General features: G+C 34.4%; 1 protein-coding gene across 5 annotated transcripts in view; it reads left to right on the top strand.

Annotated features, from left to right (window-relative positions):
• Positions 1–16,986, top strand: part of LOC132910659 (segmentation protein cap'n'collar) — a 116,328-nt gene that overhangs the window by 62,129 nt on the left and 37,213 nt on the right. For all 5 annotated transcript variants that reach the window (XM_060966489.1, XM_060966488.1, XM_060966490.1 and 2 more), the window contains exons 4-5: positions 10,099–10,409; positions 11,987–12,184. In XM_060966489.1, the coding sequence (XP_060822472.1) occupies positions 10,099–10,409; positions 11,987–12,184 (509 nt within the window). The remainder of the gene's footprint in view (positions 1–10,098; positions 10,410–11,986; positions 12,185–16,986) is intronic.

Below are 16,986 nucleotides of genomic sequence, written 5' to 3'. Positions count from 1 at the left end.
CGCTATTTACATTTATGCAAAAGATGATAATATTTAATAAAAGGGAAATTTGGAATCTGTACTACGTGTAATTTTAATAAAATGATATGACTTCAGGACATAAAAAGGTAAATTCTTTCGATCACTATAAGAGTATATAATAAAAAGATTATATTTTACTTAGATTTATGTATATAAAGCGAATATAAAAAAATGTTTACACACGTTTGTTAAATTTTCCATCTGTTTGTTATTTTACATATAGAAAAATTATCTATGTATGATTTAAAAAATTCTTCGTCACAAAATTCTCGTGTTTGTAGGAGCTTTAATGCTACTAAAATCGTAATTAAAATGCAAAAGTGCAGGAAAATAGATAATATCAAAATTACGCAGACACTGTGCAGATGCTTGATAAACAGTAATAACTACAATTTTCTACTTTGACAATTACACAGCTTGGTTTGTATGCGAGCACAAGTGTACTCGCGCATGGTCTAGTCAACGATGTCTTAATGTACTTGAATCTAAGAATAAGTGCTCTACGGTCTACAAATATCATCTCCTTTCACTATATGTTCATAAATATTTGATTAATATACACATAAATAGACTGGGGTTTTTATACATACGATGAAAGATTGTTGAGAGAAAAAAAAAACAAAAATATGCAAAATGCATACAATATACAAAATTGTAGTAGCTAAATACCTACAAACGTGTACTATCTCTTTTAACTGCATAATTCTAAACATTTAACCAATATACTCACTATATGATATATAACATGATACAATAAAAAACAGAAGTTTGACAAATATTTATCCAAAATAGCCGTATCAGAAACATGAATCGTTAAACCGATCTTAGAATTCCATAAGACATAAAAAAAAATTTTGCAGGAATTTTTACACGAGAAACATACCATTCAACGTAATAAACAATACTACGACGATTGTATAATTATAATATACATAAACAAAAGTTCACAGATACATATTTATCAGAGACGGAAGATGAATCGTTAAACCGATTTCAAATTTCCACAAAACATGGAAACAAATTTTTACAAGAATTTTTGTAAGGCAAAAATACCATTAAATGCGATAAACAATACTATAACGACTATAGCACTGTAATATACACGAGCAGAAGTTGGAACATGCATATTTCTGCAAAATAGCCGTATCAGAGATGGAAGATGAATCGTTAAACCGATCTCAGAGTTCCATAAGACGTGCAAAAAAATTTTGCAAGAATTTTTACACGGGAAATATACCATTCAACGTAATAAACAATATTACGACGACTATATAATTGTAATATACATAAACAAAAGTTCACACATACATATTTATCAGAGATGAAAGATGAATCGTTAAACCGATCTCAGAGTTCCATAAAACATGGGAACAAATTTTTCCAACAAATTTTGGAAGGGAAAAATACCATTCAACGCGATAAACAATACTATAAGGACTATATAATTATAATATACATAAACAAAAGTTCACACATACATATTTATCAGAGATGGAAGATGAATCGTTAAACCGATCTCAGAGTTCCATAAGACAAGGAAACAAATCTTTCCAACAAATTTTGGAAGGGAAAAATACCATTCAACGCGATAAACAATACTATAAGGACTATATAATTATAATATACATAAACAAAAGTTCACACATACATATTTATCAGAGATGAAAGATGAATCTTTAAACCGATCTCAGAGTTCCATCAGACAAGGAAACAAATCTTTCTAACAAATTTTGGAAGGGATAAATACCATTCATCGCGATAAACAATACTATAACGACTATATAATTATAATATACATAAACAAAAGTTCACACATACATATTTATCAGAGATGAAAGATGAATCGTTGAACCGATCTCAGAGTTCCATAAGACATGGAAACAAATTTTTCCAACAAATTTTGTAAGGGAAAAATACCATCAAACGCGATAAAAAATACTATAACGACTATAGCACTGTAATATACACGAGCAGAAGTTGGAACATACATATTTCTACAAAATAGCCGTATCAGAGGTGGAAGATGAATCGTTAAACCGATCTCAGAGTTCCATAAGACAAGGAAACAAATTTTTCCAACAAATTTTGTAAGAGAAAAATACCATTCAACGCGATAAACAATACTATAAGGACTATATAATTATAATATACATAAACAAAAGTTCACACATACATATTTATCAGAGATGAAAGATGAATCGTTGAACCGATCTCAGAGTTCCATAAGACATGGAAACAAATTTTTCCAACAAATTTTGTAAGGGAAAAATACCATCAAACGCGATAAACAAAACTATAACGACTATAGCACTGTAATATACACGAGCAGAAGTTGGAACATACATATTTCTACAAAATAGCCGTATCAGAGATGGAAGATGAATCGTTAAACCGATCTCAGAGTTCCATAAAACATGGAAACAAATTTTTCCAACAAATTTTGTAAGGGAAAAATACCATCAAACGCGATAAAAAATACTATAACGACTATAGCTCTGCAATCTACACGAGCAGAAGTTGAAACATACATATTTCTACAAAATAACCGTATCAGAGACGGAAGATGAATCATTAAACCGATCTTCGAGTTTCGTCAGACGTCGATACAGATTTTTGCAAGGGTAAAAGTCGAAGGACAATGACTCGGGGCTATGTCCTAGTAGGATGCACCCCTGGTTAAAGCTCGTATACGCGGCAACGTCGACCGATCAAGTCGCGGTATACGCTCCCTGGTCACAGTGGGGAGTCGGAGAATGGCATTATGGGTAGAGACCTTCCCTCCCTTCTCTCCAGACCTCCAGCGCGCATTGTCTGGCAGCCATATTGGAATAACAGCCAACCCCGTCGTGATTGGTCCGTTTTTTAACGGAGAACCCGTCGCTTGGCACAATACTTGTTCCTGGCCATGGTTAGGCAATGCCTCGCTACGCGATAGACTATCAGTCGACTCCATGCTGTGCCTGCATCAAAATCATCTGCCAGTGCCGGCTGTTATGATTCTCCTCGAGGTCGTGTCGACGAGGTATCATGCAGGAATCACGATGATCGTGTCACCATGAAAGGAAATTCCCTCGGAAAGTCGAATTTTTCGAGTTTCTCTGGATTTCCATCGTTAATGCGCGTTCGCTATATCGATGAGGCTTGCCAGGTCGTAGCTAACTTTACTGGGATGTACTACTGCGAATAATCATTCCTCTCGTTTCGAGGTCCCAGAAATTTCAGTAGAATAAGCGCAGATAAGAAACGATTCCACGGGAAAGTGTATACCAGCGATGTGAAGTGCTGCAGGTTTTGTCTGAACAGTGATCGGGTCGTTGCTGCTTCTACTTTAGGGTTCTACGAGTTGTTTGCATCGAGTGACGTGAACAGTGTACAAGTTCTATCTTTCAGGTACGATTTAATTAATTTTGCGGCTACGGACACGAATGTGACTTTGTAAAACTGTGATGCACTGTGATCGTTTCGTGCTAGTCACATTGTGGATTACCTGTTTTACGGATTATACTCCTTGAGGTATGTCGATGTATGGAAACAATTTTATTATTAACGTACCTTCGATAATGACGAATACCTGTTCATTGTATGTACACCCGTTTACTCGTAGTAATTGTTTATAGTAATTACGATGTAATTTGATAATAAATGTCTCGAGCAGGATTCATTGTACTATATTGTTTGTAGGATTTCATTCAATATAATAATAATGGCGCTTTTAACATCCTTTTTGTATCTTTGTTTAAGTCATTGCTCTTTCATTGTACGTTTAAAGCTCGTGAAATAAAGGTAATTTGTTTCTATAGACAATTTTCAAGTAGTTTCTCGATACTTCGTGGTTGCGACGGCTGCAGCTCTGTGGGTACAACAAATAATAAGTAACACGAATTAGATAGGCAATAAATAATCCGAACTTCTTAAATTACAATGAGATGTTATGATGATTACAATGAGATGAAATTACCATAGAAATGTTATTCTATTCTTGGATCATAAGGACTTAAAGGATCATTTCGAAAGTAAGAATTTTCAATACTGTCTAGTATTTAAAGCGAACAATATTTTGTTGAAAATAATATAAAAATTGTATGGATATATTCAATTTAGATTCCAAGCAGAGAACATGATACTATCTTGAAAAATATCGCAAGAATATTGGGGCGCGTTGGAAGTCAATCAAAAGTTTGAGCAAGAAATGATCGTATCAATTTGAAATCAAATTAAAATCCGAACGCATTGCCAATTTCACATTGCAATCATATGCTTTGCATAACTTTCTGTGCAACTCTCCTGTAACTACCACACTGTTATACTCTCATATATCTAATAACATGTACACACACATTACCTCAGTTTTATTTCGCTCAAACGTAGGAAATTTGTCAACGATAAAACAACACGGTTCGGTCTAAACCGATCGAACGAACGCAGCGAAGTTAAAGAAACAGAAATATCTTTCTTGTACGAAGTAATAGGAATTATTTCTTTCGAATCAGAAATTAATTTTAGACATTAATTTTTAGAAATTAATTTTAATTAATTTTAAAATTAAAATTAATTTTTAGAAATTAATTTTTTACAAGAAAAATCCTACCCAAGAAGAATGTGAAAGACAAGAAACTCTAATCATTGCTAACATTGAGACTCCGATTCTACATTCTGTATGGTTGCTCGGTCGATACGTTCCGGTAAACGTTGCTAGATAAGCATCGATGACACCGGTCAACGACAACAATTAATGATCTAGCAAGAATCAATGAGCGTGATTACAAGTTGGGCTATTTATAGTGGCACCAGGTGACGCACAGGGCACATTGCACGCCCATTCGCGCGTCTACTAAGCAAACGGGAAAATGAGACGTCAAATGGAATTGGAAGCGTGTCGGTATCGGTCATTGGCACCCTTTGTCAAGGCCTGCAAATAAGATTTGTCCCCGATATATTTATCATCCACAAGGGTAAGGATAATCGTGCTGGCGCATTCGTATCGTAGAATTCTTTTCGCCTCTCTGGCATTGAAACATTCGTGTACGAGTCTCTAGGAAGTGGATGCGGCATTAGAGACACGAACATTGGTGGCGTGGTACCTTTTCGACGCTTCGGCCCAAAGGGCCATTGGTCGAAAAATTTTGTCGAGTAATGCAGGAATTATTATCCGAAAAAGGGGCGACGGTGCAGGGGTGCTATGGAAGAAAAAGAAAATGGTCGTTAGGCGCGCGCGAAATGTGAGAAATGATCTGTCGACGTTCCCGTGGCCGTGGAAAAAGCCGACCGCGAGTTCAAAGAAGCCGTAGAATCGAAGAAGACTGAGAACCGCGCCATTAGACGCACCGTGATCCAGCGAATTCGCTCTTGCGTTGGATTTAAACAGGAAAAGATTCGTTCCCCAGAGACATCTCGTTCTTTCGCTCTTCTTTTGCCTTCTACTCGGGTTTCTACCCGGCTTTCCATAAAAATATGTATAGACTGCGCGACCCGCAAAAGTATTCGTACATTTACCGTGGACAGATTCTACCTTACGTTCTAGGTGTTATATAAAATATTTTCGAATTTTATTAGCTGCGTAGCGGGACACGACTATCATGTTTACGCTGGTAAAATTTGAAACGAATCGGAAAACGTACGTATGTATTAGGTTGTATGTATAAGGTACGTATAAGGTGATAATAATGATCAACAATTTCTGTTTTATATTATTTTATTGAATTAGGTACGATCCATTATGTTATTCTATTATTATATATTCTATTATTATTATTTTCGTATTTCTATTACTATGTCCGTGCATAATTCAATAAACTAATAGAAGAATACATATTTATCGCGAACGTGTAATGTAAAGTCTTAGTGTAGAGCTTATGGAATTGGATTATCAAAAAGTTAGTTCTACATAAATTGCATCAATAAATAAGGTTAGTTCCTTTTATGATTTTTTTACTTTTCTCGTAACTGTATTACATATAAGCTTGATGACTAGGAAAGTAGACCATAACAAAATGTAACTGGAAGTCCGTTCCAGCACAGAGGGAAGGATACTGAAAAAAACAAATGATAAAATAATATTACATTTGTTAAGAATATATTAAATCCTTTTGAATGGATGCTTCATGCAGCTATTCACAAGTGTATTTTTGACATTCACCACAGAACATTTTTACGGGTATAATATATAGCTTATACTACCTTTTTAAATTTGTAGTGGCACTATAATAAGACACAGTTGCCGTGATTATGTTCTGATAAAGTTTCAAAGAAATCTGTACATGTACGTAATAGTTATAAGATATTTATCGCAAACGTAAATTAAATAAAAAATTAGTATATACAGCACTCTTCTTAAACATATAATAAGTGTCCTTTAAATATTCGAGGTTTGTAAATGCAATGAATAAATTGTGTATCTAAATACTTCTGCGACGTCTATGAATGTATATACTATTTCTACTAAATATCTTGTAGCTTTTAGATACATTTTCAGATTCCATTCAAGATCATTATAATCATAGAGTCTCGTTATACAAGCTAATGTTTCGTGTAACACGTAATACATATTGTATGTACAAAAGGTTTCAACAAATGAAATATTTTCATGCGTTACCGTATAGCATCTTAAAATATTTTCCAATGAAACATTTTGTCTACTTCTGAAGTGTCGACAGTTTCATAGCTCATCAATCTCGTTTACAACTTTCTTAATAGAAAAGAAACGAAACAACTTCTACGTTTTATTATCTATTTAGATACTTCATTCGAAGCTTGACATTGCACTTTACTTTTACAAATGATCATGAAATAAAAACTAAATAACTTGTAAACAAATAAATTACATTTCAATTAAATTTCTCCTAAATAATGAAATCATTATCGTTATTATTATTATTATTATTATTATTGTATTCGTTCGTTCGTGCCTCTAAGACGTTCAGTTTTCATAAATAAAACTCGAGAATTATCTTCCACAGAACACATACGTGGTTAATATATCTTATGCTTTCTTCAAATTTGAAAAAAAATGGTGCACAGTCTGTTGAGGAGAATGCTTGGAGTTCCGAAATTATAGGTGGCCATTATTGTGCGGTCTGGCACGCATTTGGACCAGACAATGGCCGCCACTACTCGTTAATGTAATAGCCATCCCAAGCTGGGATCTTCCTTCTTCGCAGATACCACCGTACTCATGACCAGCAGAAGAACGAAAAGCCTCTTCTTCTTTTGCCGACCCGCCTGTCGTTCGGCTCCGACCTGTCCGTATTCGAGCAGCCTTCGAAGAATTATTATTTTATGAGATTATTATCTCTAATAACATCAGCTCGCAAGGAAAAAAGGAAAAGAGCTCTCTCTACTGTCGAAAATTTCTCACTCCGTCTCTTAACTTCTTTTTTCCTGCGCACGCTAAAACGAGACTAATTAGCAGAAAGAGCGAAGCTTTGCGCCATTGGTAAAGTTACAATCGATTTGTCGTATACCTCACCAATAATCTGTATGCCAAATTATTATCTCGATACAGGTGTCACGTATTGTTGAAATTTAGTCCTCTTATCCGTTTTAGATAAATCACAAAACAACAGCGAAGAGTCACTTTGAAGATTCGCTCTTTGCTTTTAATTAACGTAGCCATGTCTTTGTTACGTGATATGTGGAACATAAAAATTACCGCGGGTTACCTCGTTTTACTTTGCGAGTAATTGTTCGTCGGAAATTCCTTCTGCAGGTAGATTGTCTTTGACTGTTCAGATTATTATTCAATCCGTTGACGGTCGTGTATATAGCAATTAATTTATTACCGCACGGTATCACACATCTAAATTCATCGCATAGTTCCTTTCATCGTCCTACTCTTTCATTCTCGTATTCTCATAGTTAAACAACGGGCACGAGCGTCGAGGAATTAAGTATTTAATGATTTGTCAGGATTATCTTATTTTACCGTAACTATTCTAATACTTATGAATAGGGCTGCATGTATGACGTTTTGAAGAAACTAAATGCGATATCCCATATGCATCATCGCATTAGAAGCTAAAAAATATCGGGAACGTCGAACCCTAATTTCGATCGCTTACTGAGCAAATACCGTGTATGTTCGCTTTCAGCGCTTTTCGGAGCAGTTTTAAAAATTCGATGCTACTTCATAAACAAATAAATACTTTTTACTTTGTATTTATGTTCGTCGATGCTATCATAAAATTTAATTGCAAATCGTGCATTGACCCTTTTCAGCCACATAAAGCGACGAAGATGGATTATGGTTCTTAAAAATATCTCTATCATAATAAACTCTAAACAATAAACAAAAATATTATTTTTCACAAATTTACGAAATAAATATAAATGTGATTTTTACACGTTGTGTAAAGGACAGTGAGGGACTCTATCAGTTGCATATGAAAACTCAAATTTCACGAAAAGTGGACGTACAATATTTGCGTAGTGAAACATCGATTCGAAGAACAGGCACTTTAGAAATTTGTACGCATTGTGAATGGTGCGTTGCGCGTTTTGAAGAGCGACGGTAAAGTAAATGTAGACTGAGATCGCGTTCGGAGCGTGCGTAAGGGATGAAGTAGGGTAGAAACGGGGACACGCGATTGGCCGTGGGGCGGGAACATTTGGGGGTTGTTCAAACCAGCAGGTGGATCTTCAACAACACCCCTTTGTCCCACAATTAGTTACGTTTTTTTTCCTTTCCTGTCCCTCCTCCGAAATTTTACCTGTCCGTCGGCTACAGTCAGTTTTCGAGTGCTGCGTCTCCAGACGAATCGAGTTTTAGTTGAGTCACAGTGAATCCGGTTTGCTCAAATCCTCCTAGAACCATTTTTATGTATAATCTTTTTTTTAAACATGTTCGAACGCCCAATCGCCAAATGAATATAACGCGTCGTAGAATTTTTCGTGGAAGTATTACGTTTCTAGAATTTTTCCAGGTTTGAGTCAATGCGTCGATTCGAACATGTAACACCGAATTACCAATATTCATTTGTATATCTAACAACGATGTATCGATGATCGCGTAAAGTATTGATTTTGATGAAATATTTTCAATAATATTAAGATGTGATAATAATAAGAAGTATAGACTTTGAAGCATTTTTTACGGCAGATGATCATGGTGTTTGCAAGAGTGATTTATTTAGTGAACTTTATATGAAGAATGTTCGTAAGGATACTATGTGAAAGCAAGACGACCTTTATTATGTGATATAATAGTGCAACGAATTAAACGTTTGAACTAAACGTACGTGATCTAACAAACATTTTCTCCTGCGTTTAAGATTTGTGACAATCTTATTATGTTAAAAAAGTAGTGATACAAGTTTTAAATATTGAACCATGGCTTGGAATTCAGCATACAAAGTAATATATATTTTTATATACTTTATTCATATACGACAGATTGAAAATTATAGTGGTGTAAAACAAGGTTTTGAAAATTCAGTTTCAATTCTTAGAATCATCGTTTCTATAGTTTCGCAGTTAATTAAGCTACCCATTTATAACTTTGTTTTCCGTCTCGGTACATTTCACGACTTGAAAAAATATACTGAATCTTTGACAAGGATACGCCGTTTCGCGAAAGATAGCAGCAAACCGATTTACACTACTACGATTCTTAAACCTGCATATAATCGTAACGCGCGTCCCACCCTCAAAAATATTTCTTTCACATTTCGAGGTCTGCTATTAGCTGGTAAAAAAGAAGGATAGCAAGCGATGAATTATAGTTGTCAATAAATAACGTGCGGAATGTAATAATGGAGAATTGAAGTACGCAATCTATCCGGTACTATACAATCTTAACTGCAATTAAATACTTTTAAATGATCCTTAAGAGTCGTACTTGGGCACGCGATTCTGTTTACGCTTACTTATGTTTCGTCAACCGATAATTTGATCGCGTGCGTTCTTTCTGTGAGTCAGGCGGGACAAAAGTCGCTATTAGATGAGACTGATGCGACAGATTGAAATATGAGTAATAACGCTTTTTCACGATTAAATAATTTTCCTCCTCTCGAACGATATCGATGACCTTGATTCTCTGGCAAACGTTCGATCTGCTTGAACTCAACGTGTCTTGTGTTACAGGTGAATATATCCTCAATTCCGGCAGTCAAGGAGAAAACGGAAACAACGCGGTCGAAGAAGACGATCAACTCCTTAGAGACTCGTCGTTGGATTTAGAAAATCACCCGTTAGCCGGGCTAGCCGACGATTCTTTGGGATTAACCAACACTTTAGAACTCGAGAATGATTTCCCTTCGGACTTACTGGAAAGTGGCCTCTTAGGAAGCGCAAACGTCGAAGGCCTTCTTAACAACGATACTTTGGGACTTCCCGACGGATTCAACCTCGAAGAGGCGCTACAACTTGTTGGTCTCGATGAGGCGCAATCAGAGGTTCGTTCGATCTTTATTTGCAAATATTTCAATATCTCGCATTTATTTTCGGAATTGTTTTTTTTAATAATAATAACAATAGTAATAATCATAGTAATAGCTTTTGCTTCTTGCGACACATATCTCGGTGGGCACAGAGATTTTTCTTATTTTCTATTCCTGCGTTCTAATCGTTAGACTGCGGATTTTTATGCATTTGTAAGAAATTTGAAAATACAAAATTGTATGTAACATGAATTACGATTGCATGTAATATGAAAACGTATGTAAATTGACTAAAATGTAGTACCTCTTACAATATGAAACAATTTTCCAGCGAGGTTCTATCTTTTTAACTATGTTTTCAAAAGTATGAATTTGCATGAATATCGACGATGTACTAATTATTCTTAAGTTTACGCTTTTAACCAGAAGGATTTTATTTTTAGCATTGCGTGTATACAGTAATATATTGATCTCACTTGTTCTTCTATGGTTGCTAGCGATATTTCAGGCTATTCCGTGTTTCTCTTTAAAAAAGAATATAACAAAAATCGATATTAGATAGATGTTAATATATTTTACAATGTCTTATAAACGAGGGTCACTTCTTTCCATCCTGTTTGTTGAAATCATTTCACAATTATTATTAGAGAGATTCAGTACTCTAATTCTAATTTAGAGTATACTTATTTATGCTATACGATTATAGTACACATATTCTAAATTTGTGACTATAAACATTTTAAAATAGACTTTTCAAATCGTTACAGTGAATTGTATTTATATTAATTTACTTTAGAAAGATATAATATAATAGTTTATCATTTATTTCACCACCGCTGTAGAATTGTTAAGTCGATGTTAAAATATTTCATTCTTCATTTTTGTATCTGATTAACTGAATAAAATAGAGGCGTAACGATAATCTTCCCCAAGATAGAAACGTATGGCTGTTTCTAAAGTTTTATATCTGTTATCAATTTTTAATTTTCGATTCTCTATTATCTATTTATTATCTATCTACAAAAATATAAGACTGAGGTCTGTCACTGTAATTTTTGCAAATAATAAATTACAGATATAAGGTGTTGGTATACAGAAAATAGAATATTTTATCTAATATTAACGTTATAGTCAAAATTCCAATTATATCTGTATCAATTCTCCAGCCGTTTCTTTTCACTCTATACCCGGCTTACTATAAAAGCATAGTAAATGAAATTATGTTTTAGTGTCCTTCGCAATTTTCCAGTTATCATTGCAATTACAAAGTCAACTCCGATACAAGTGGAACAAATAAATAAACGATTGAATAGATTTATCTACTTAAAGTGAACAGAGATATTTAAAATACATATTTAAGATACGTTTAATTTAAGCTTCAGGTATATCAATAAAATATTTCATCTACTTTTGAACGATGTAATACGGGAAACTCGAATAATCCTAATGAAAATACAATAAATCCAACCATGGATTAATCATTTGCACAATGTAAAATATTCCAAAATCGTGCAGTTTGGTTAACCATTCGAGCGACTTGTCGTTAACGAAAAACTGACATTGGCATTATAATATGAAGATTGCTTATATAGGAAACGAAGCCGGAAGTGAAGAAGAAGGAAAAAGATAGCATCGAAGAATCCACGAGTGCAAAGGACGAGTCGGCTATTACCAGCTCGAGCAGCGTCGAGGTCGCGAAGTCATCCAGGTGCGAGGATCCTGAGACCGGCGACATGATTCACACACCGCAGTTTCATCATCCCCATCATCCACACCATCGTTCCTTGCAAGTACGTACGACCTTGATTTTATTTTCTTCAATTTATCGTTATCTCCTGCTGGATATCAGTGTGCCAAGTTGTGTAATTCTAGAAAAACTAGCATTTTCATTAACTTTTTTTTCATCCGATGCAGCATCGAGTAAGACGATTGTTAATGAAACGTGTCTCCGTTTAGCTTTAAATAATTATATTCAACGATCGATTTATGCGTTGTTCATATGTATGTTTATATTATTAACAATTATCCAGATACCTTTTGTTAGGAATCATCAATATTCGCGTTATTAGGAAATCGTTTTCAAGCTAATAAAACTTTCATTTACTAATTAACTCTACGTAATAATTTCGTATATTTTCTTGCTTCTAAAAATTTATTTCATAAATTATAACTTCTATGATTGTATAAGTTGTGCAAGTTCCAAAATTGTTGAAGTTACGACGAAACGTCACATTTCTTGGAGGAGGACGACTTTTTCAAGATTAATTATTCAATAATATAGATATTCAAAAGTTAGCTGATAGAGTAAACAACATTATTATAACATACGTATACGTGTATTACAAAGGCAGCATATAGTTGCTATAATTAAATGTTTTTATTTATGAACCATAAATAGCGCATAGTACATACTCGCAGCTTCATGAAAACAGGTGGAATAATTCCATTGATCTAAAATCGTATCTTTCTATCTCATTACGTTACTTGAAAATTACATCTCATAATCATATTTCAACGTCAGTTGATAAATCTTAAACGTTTAGCTCGCGTTTCTATGCGTTTCGTTTATACGAACAATATCAGCCTTTATGAAATAATGTAGCGGCATGTAGATCACTATAAATGTGACTAATGTTGATATAATTATGCAGTTGTCATAATTATTCAAATATCAATACAATTATCATAATTATTGATTATTTAAAAATTTACTCGGGAGATTTAAATTGCTGGTAAAAAAAGAAGGGAATAAAATTTACATTCTTGAACTGAGTAATTATTAGAAAGAGAAAATTGTAGCAAATTAAAAAGCAATTGTACATAATAAATATCGCATTTTATTTATGACTTGGAATATATGTTATCTTAGTTCGTTAAATTTTGTTTTATACATTTTCTCATAAAATGCATTTATACTAAAAAATACTAAAGTACTAAATATTCCAGATTATAATTGGCAAACTATGTATATTCTATATCCAACTCAATTAGGTTAAAGAAAACTCCAGTAATCATAAACAACAGATTTTTATCCTGCAATGAATTTCGTATTTTCATTAATTTTTATAAATAAAAAACTAATCTGAATTTCAGGGTGATGATTACAAGAAAATGTTTTGATTGTCTGTTATTAGACACGTGTATATTGTTTATAAATGTACGTTATTATTATTCATTGTATACAGTGAAAGATATTTTATTGCAAATCTACAGCTCTAAATATGCATAGTACATCGACATACGAACGATAGCTTCAATATTCAATTTCTAATTCAATTTCTAATTCATTTTCAAAGACAGCTTGATATTTGCCCCAATTTCAATGTATGTATGTGTCACATGCGATTTCTTACATTTTAAATGACTTAATTCTAAAAAAACTTATCTATATCCAGAACCAGTTTTCGATAAATGATACGTGTAGTTCGGCGAATATAATAACAATGATCTAGTTGTCTTATCAAATATGTGAATGCCTACATCAGTTTATTTTGTTATATTATATTTATAACTTTTTTATTTTCATATTATATTTTATTGTTTTATTTATTTGATTTTATCGTTATATTATATTATAATATATAACCAATATATTTACATATTTACTTGTTATTACATGTTATATATTATATACTTCTTATATATTTTATTATATTACCAATTTTACCTTGGATATAGATACTAATTATTTTCAAGTCTTTAAGCACTGAAAAGTTTATAAACAATAGAATTATCAATGACTGAAACGTGAAACACGAAACATAAAATTACCCAAAGGATCACAGTGAAAGCTACGTGAAAATCGCATGATACAAAGGAAAATTCAAATTTTCATCCACGTAGCTTACAATCACTCGCTCTTCAGATATGTATTATTGCAAACGTACAAAATTTCGATAGAAAATTTAATAAAACGGATAATTCTGGCGTTAATGCACCTCTACAATATGTTTGTTTAAGGATATTTATAAAAAGCTTTTCTCGTATTTGATATATTAACCGCTAAAAATGACGAATTGATGGCTCCGGTGTTAATGTATTGTACCTATAATAGCTACTTCGTCGGCAAATTTCATTCACTTTAACAATATGTCCGTCAAAAAGATATTACTAAAAAGATTTCCCATGTACCTGATAGATTAGAGCTCCGGAAGGTTAATACCATTTCGAATCACGCTACTGAAAAAAGAGCTCATAACAGCGGGAAGAAACTCGCGTCTCAGAAAGGAGAAACGCGGAGCTGGCTACAAAGAGAAATAGTTGTTTCGGTAATTGAGGTTGCACTATATTTTCCAACTTCTACCACATTTCTTCGAACCTACTGACACACATAAGATGCGCGTAACGTCCGAGATAGGATCGGTTAATGTTAATGCAACGAACGTCTGTCGCTTAGATCGAAATCCACGAGACATCGCGCCAGAGAGAAGACGCGGCTTCAAGACGGGATTTTAACACGTTGCCTGTCGTGAGATGCACAATTTGACGCACAGAGAAACCAGTACAATAGATGCGAATATCAAAAAATCCATTTATTCTCAAACACCGTCACATGTAAATCGTATGGTGCTTCTCAGTAAAAAAGAATAATGAAAAAATACGGTTTTTTGAAGGGGTGGGGGGAAAGTAAAATATGCAAGTTAAAGGGCAAATATCGAACAGTACAGCTAATTTGTTATTGAATAGTACAATTTTTAAGGCTCTGACAAATAAACATCTGCTAAACGGTTATAAGTTACAAGCTAAACTTTGGCACCGGTTTACTTTGGCAAGAACTTTTCTCGTAATACTCTGCTGGAGAAATATGGATCAAGTGTCTAATGTGCAGACTCTGAGTACATCACGAATTTCCTTACGTAGAGTTTCACGTGTGAATATCTGACTATCTCAAATAACTCGCTTTTTATCTCATCTTTCAAAATTGGGATTTTATGAACCAAAGCGTTATAATTAGTAAGAAGAATAAAACTATTTTTTTTTTTTAAGATATTGTACCTAATTTCAAGTGTTAGATGGTTGACTTGCCATTGCGTACGAAGTACAATTTATATCTTTTCTTTTAATGTTCTCTTAAATTGAGCGTAAATGCCTGTATAACGCGACTGAATAGCCATAAAAATCGTATATTGCGGACGAGTATGTAAAAGCGAAATTCAGCGAACAAAATGATATTCCGTATTTAGCTACTTTCCTCTATATTCATCGACACTTGAACAACGTTACCGCTATCCTATTCAAGGATAAAACAATTCTCGCCAGAAAGGACTAAAAATAATTATTTCTAATTATTACGGCTGTCAACGTGTTAAGCTTCTTCGTGAAATAAACGTCTCTCCTAGACTCGCAGGTTGGACGTTTTTACGTTTACGTCGAGAATAGCCGGCGAAATAAGTCACGTTGTTAGTCGGGAGGAGGATCGTGACAATGACCTACCGAGATAGTCCTCGTCGGGCAACGAGAGACGCGAACGTGACGCAATGCATACGTGCACAGGACTTGGTGCATGCACGTGGAGAACTACACCTGAAAACTGCCGCCAATCGGAGAACTCGGGGACCCCTACCATGATCCTTGCCGAGCACGATCGTGATCGCGTTGTATTCCTGGCAACGCGGCCGCGACTAACACTCGCGGACGACATGCGGCTCGAAGTAAACGTAAACCTTGTGGGAAATTAGCGTGCCATTTTTTCCCTCGTCGAAAAACTTTGACCCGTTAACGTCGTTGAAACGGAGTCCCGGGTTAAATCGCTAATTAGATAGAAAGGCGATTGTGACGCGAGGAAGTGTAGTGTTTCTGTTGACAAAGATCGTCCAAATTTCAAACTAACTTAGGTTTAATAAGAATATAAGGTAGAATGTGTGATTCGAAGGAAATCTATTCCATTTCGTGATATAGTATAATTCGGTATACATCGATTATTTATTTTCGTTGCAATCTTCAAGCTACGAGGAAAAAACGACTAGAGTCAACAGGCATTATCGATTGATAAATCGATTCGGTTTTATCTGATTACTTTAAGAGCACCGTGACAGTTTTACACAAGTGCGTGCTTCGTTTTGTGATCATTTTTGTGCATGATTTACTGTTGAAAATCCGCGACGTTACGCGAATATTAATTACACGATGATACTGTATTCGCGGTGACAACGGAGGAACTGATCGCTACATAAGAATACGAGAGACAGTACAAATATTTGTTTCGTGTATTTGCGATGGCTAATGGCTATCGCTGTCGCAGCGTTTAGTTTCATTAGTCTCAGTCGAGATCGATTATTCGCTTCGACTGGAGAAATCGACAATTTTCAATTGTTTTAAAAGAAACTGTCGAGGGAACGAATGCTTTTTGACTGCAACAGACACACATGAATGACGTGCAGCAGTTTGTCGTTAAGTCTCATTCACAGAGCATCGAACAACAATACCAAGCTAGTTCAGAATGTTGGAATCTCGTTGTGGACGAAGGTCTTTTTCAGGTACATACAAGAAACACGTTATCGTACTGCAAGGTAAATAATTACATAATGAAGTAGAAGACGTAACAGGGAAATATCGATTTACAACCAATTGAACATTCACAGATTGAAAAGTA

This window comes from Bombus pascuorum, chromosome 9 (assembly GCF_905332965.1).
Source record: "Bombus pascuorum chromosome 9, iyBomPasc1.1, whole genome shotgun sequence".
NCBI lineage: Eukaryota > Metazoa > Arthropoda > Insecta > Hymenoptera > Apidae > Bombus > Bombus pascuorum.
The sequence above is the reverse complement of the archived record's forward strand: the minus strand, read 5'-3'. Positions and strand labels throughout refer to the sequence as shown.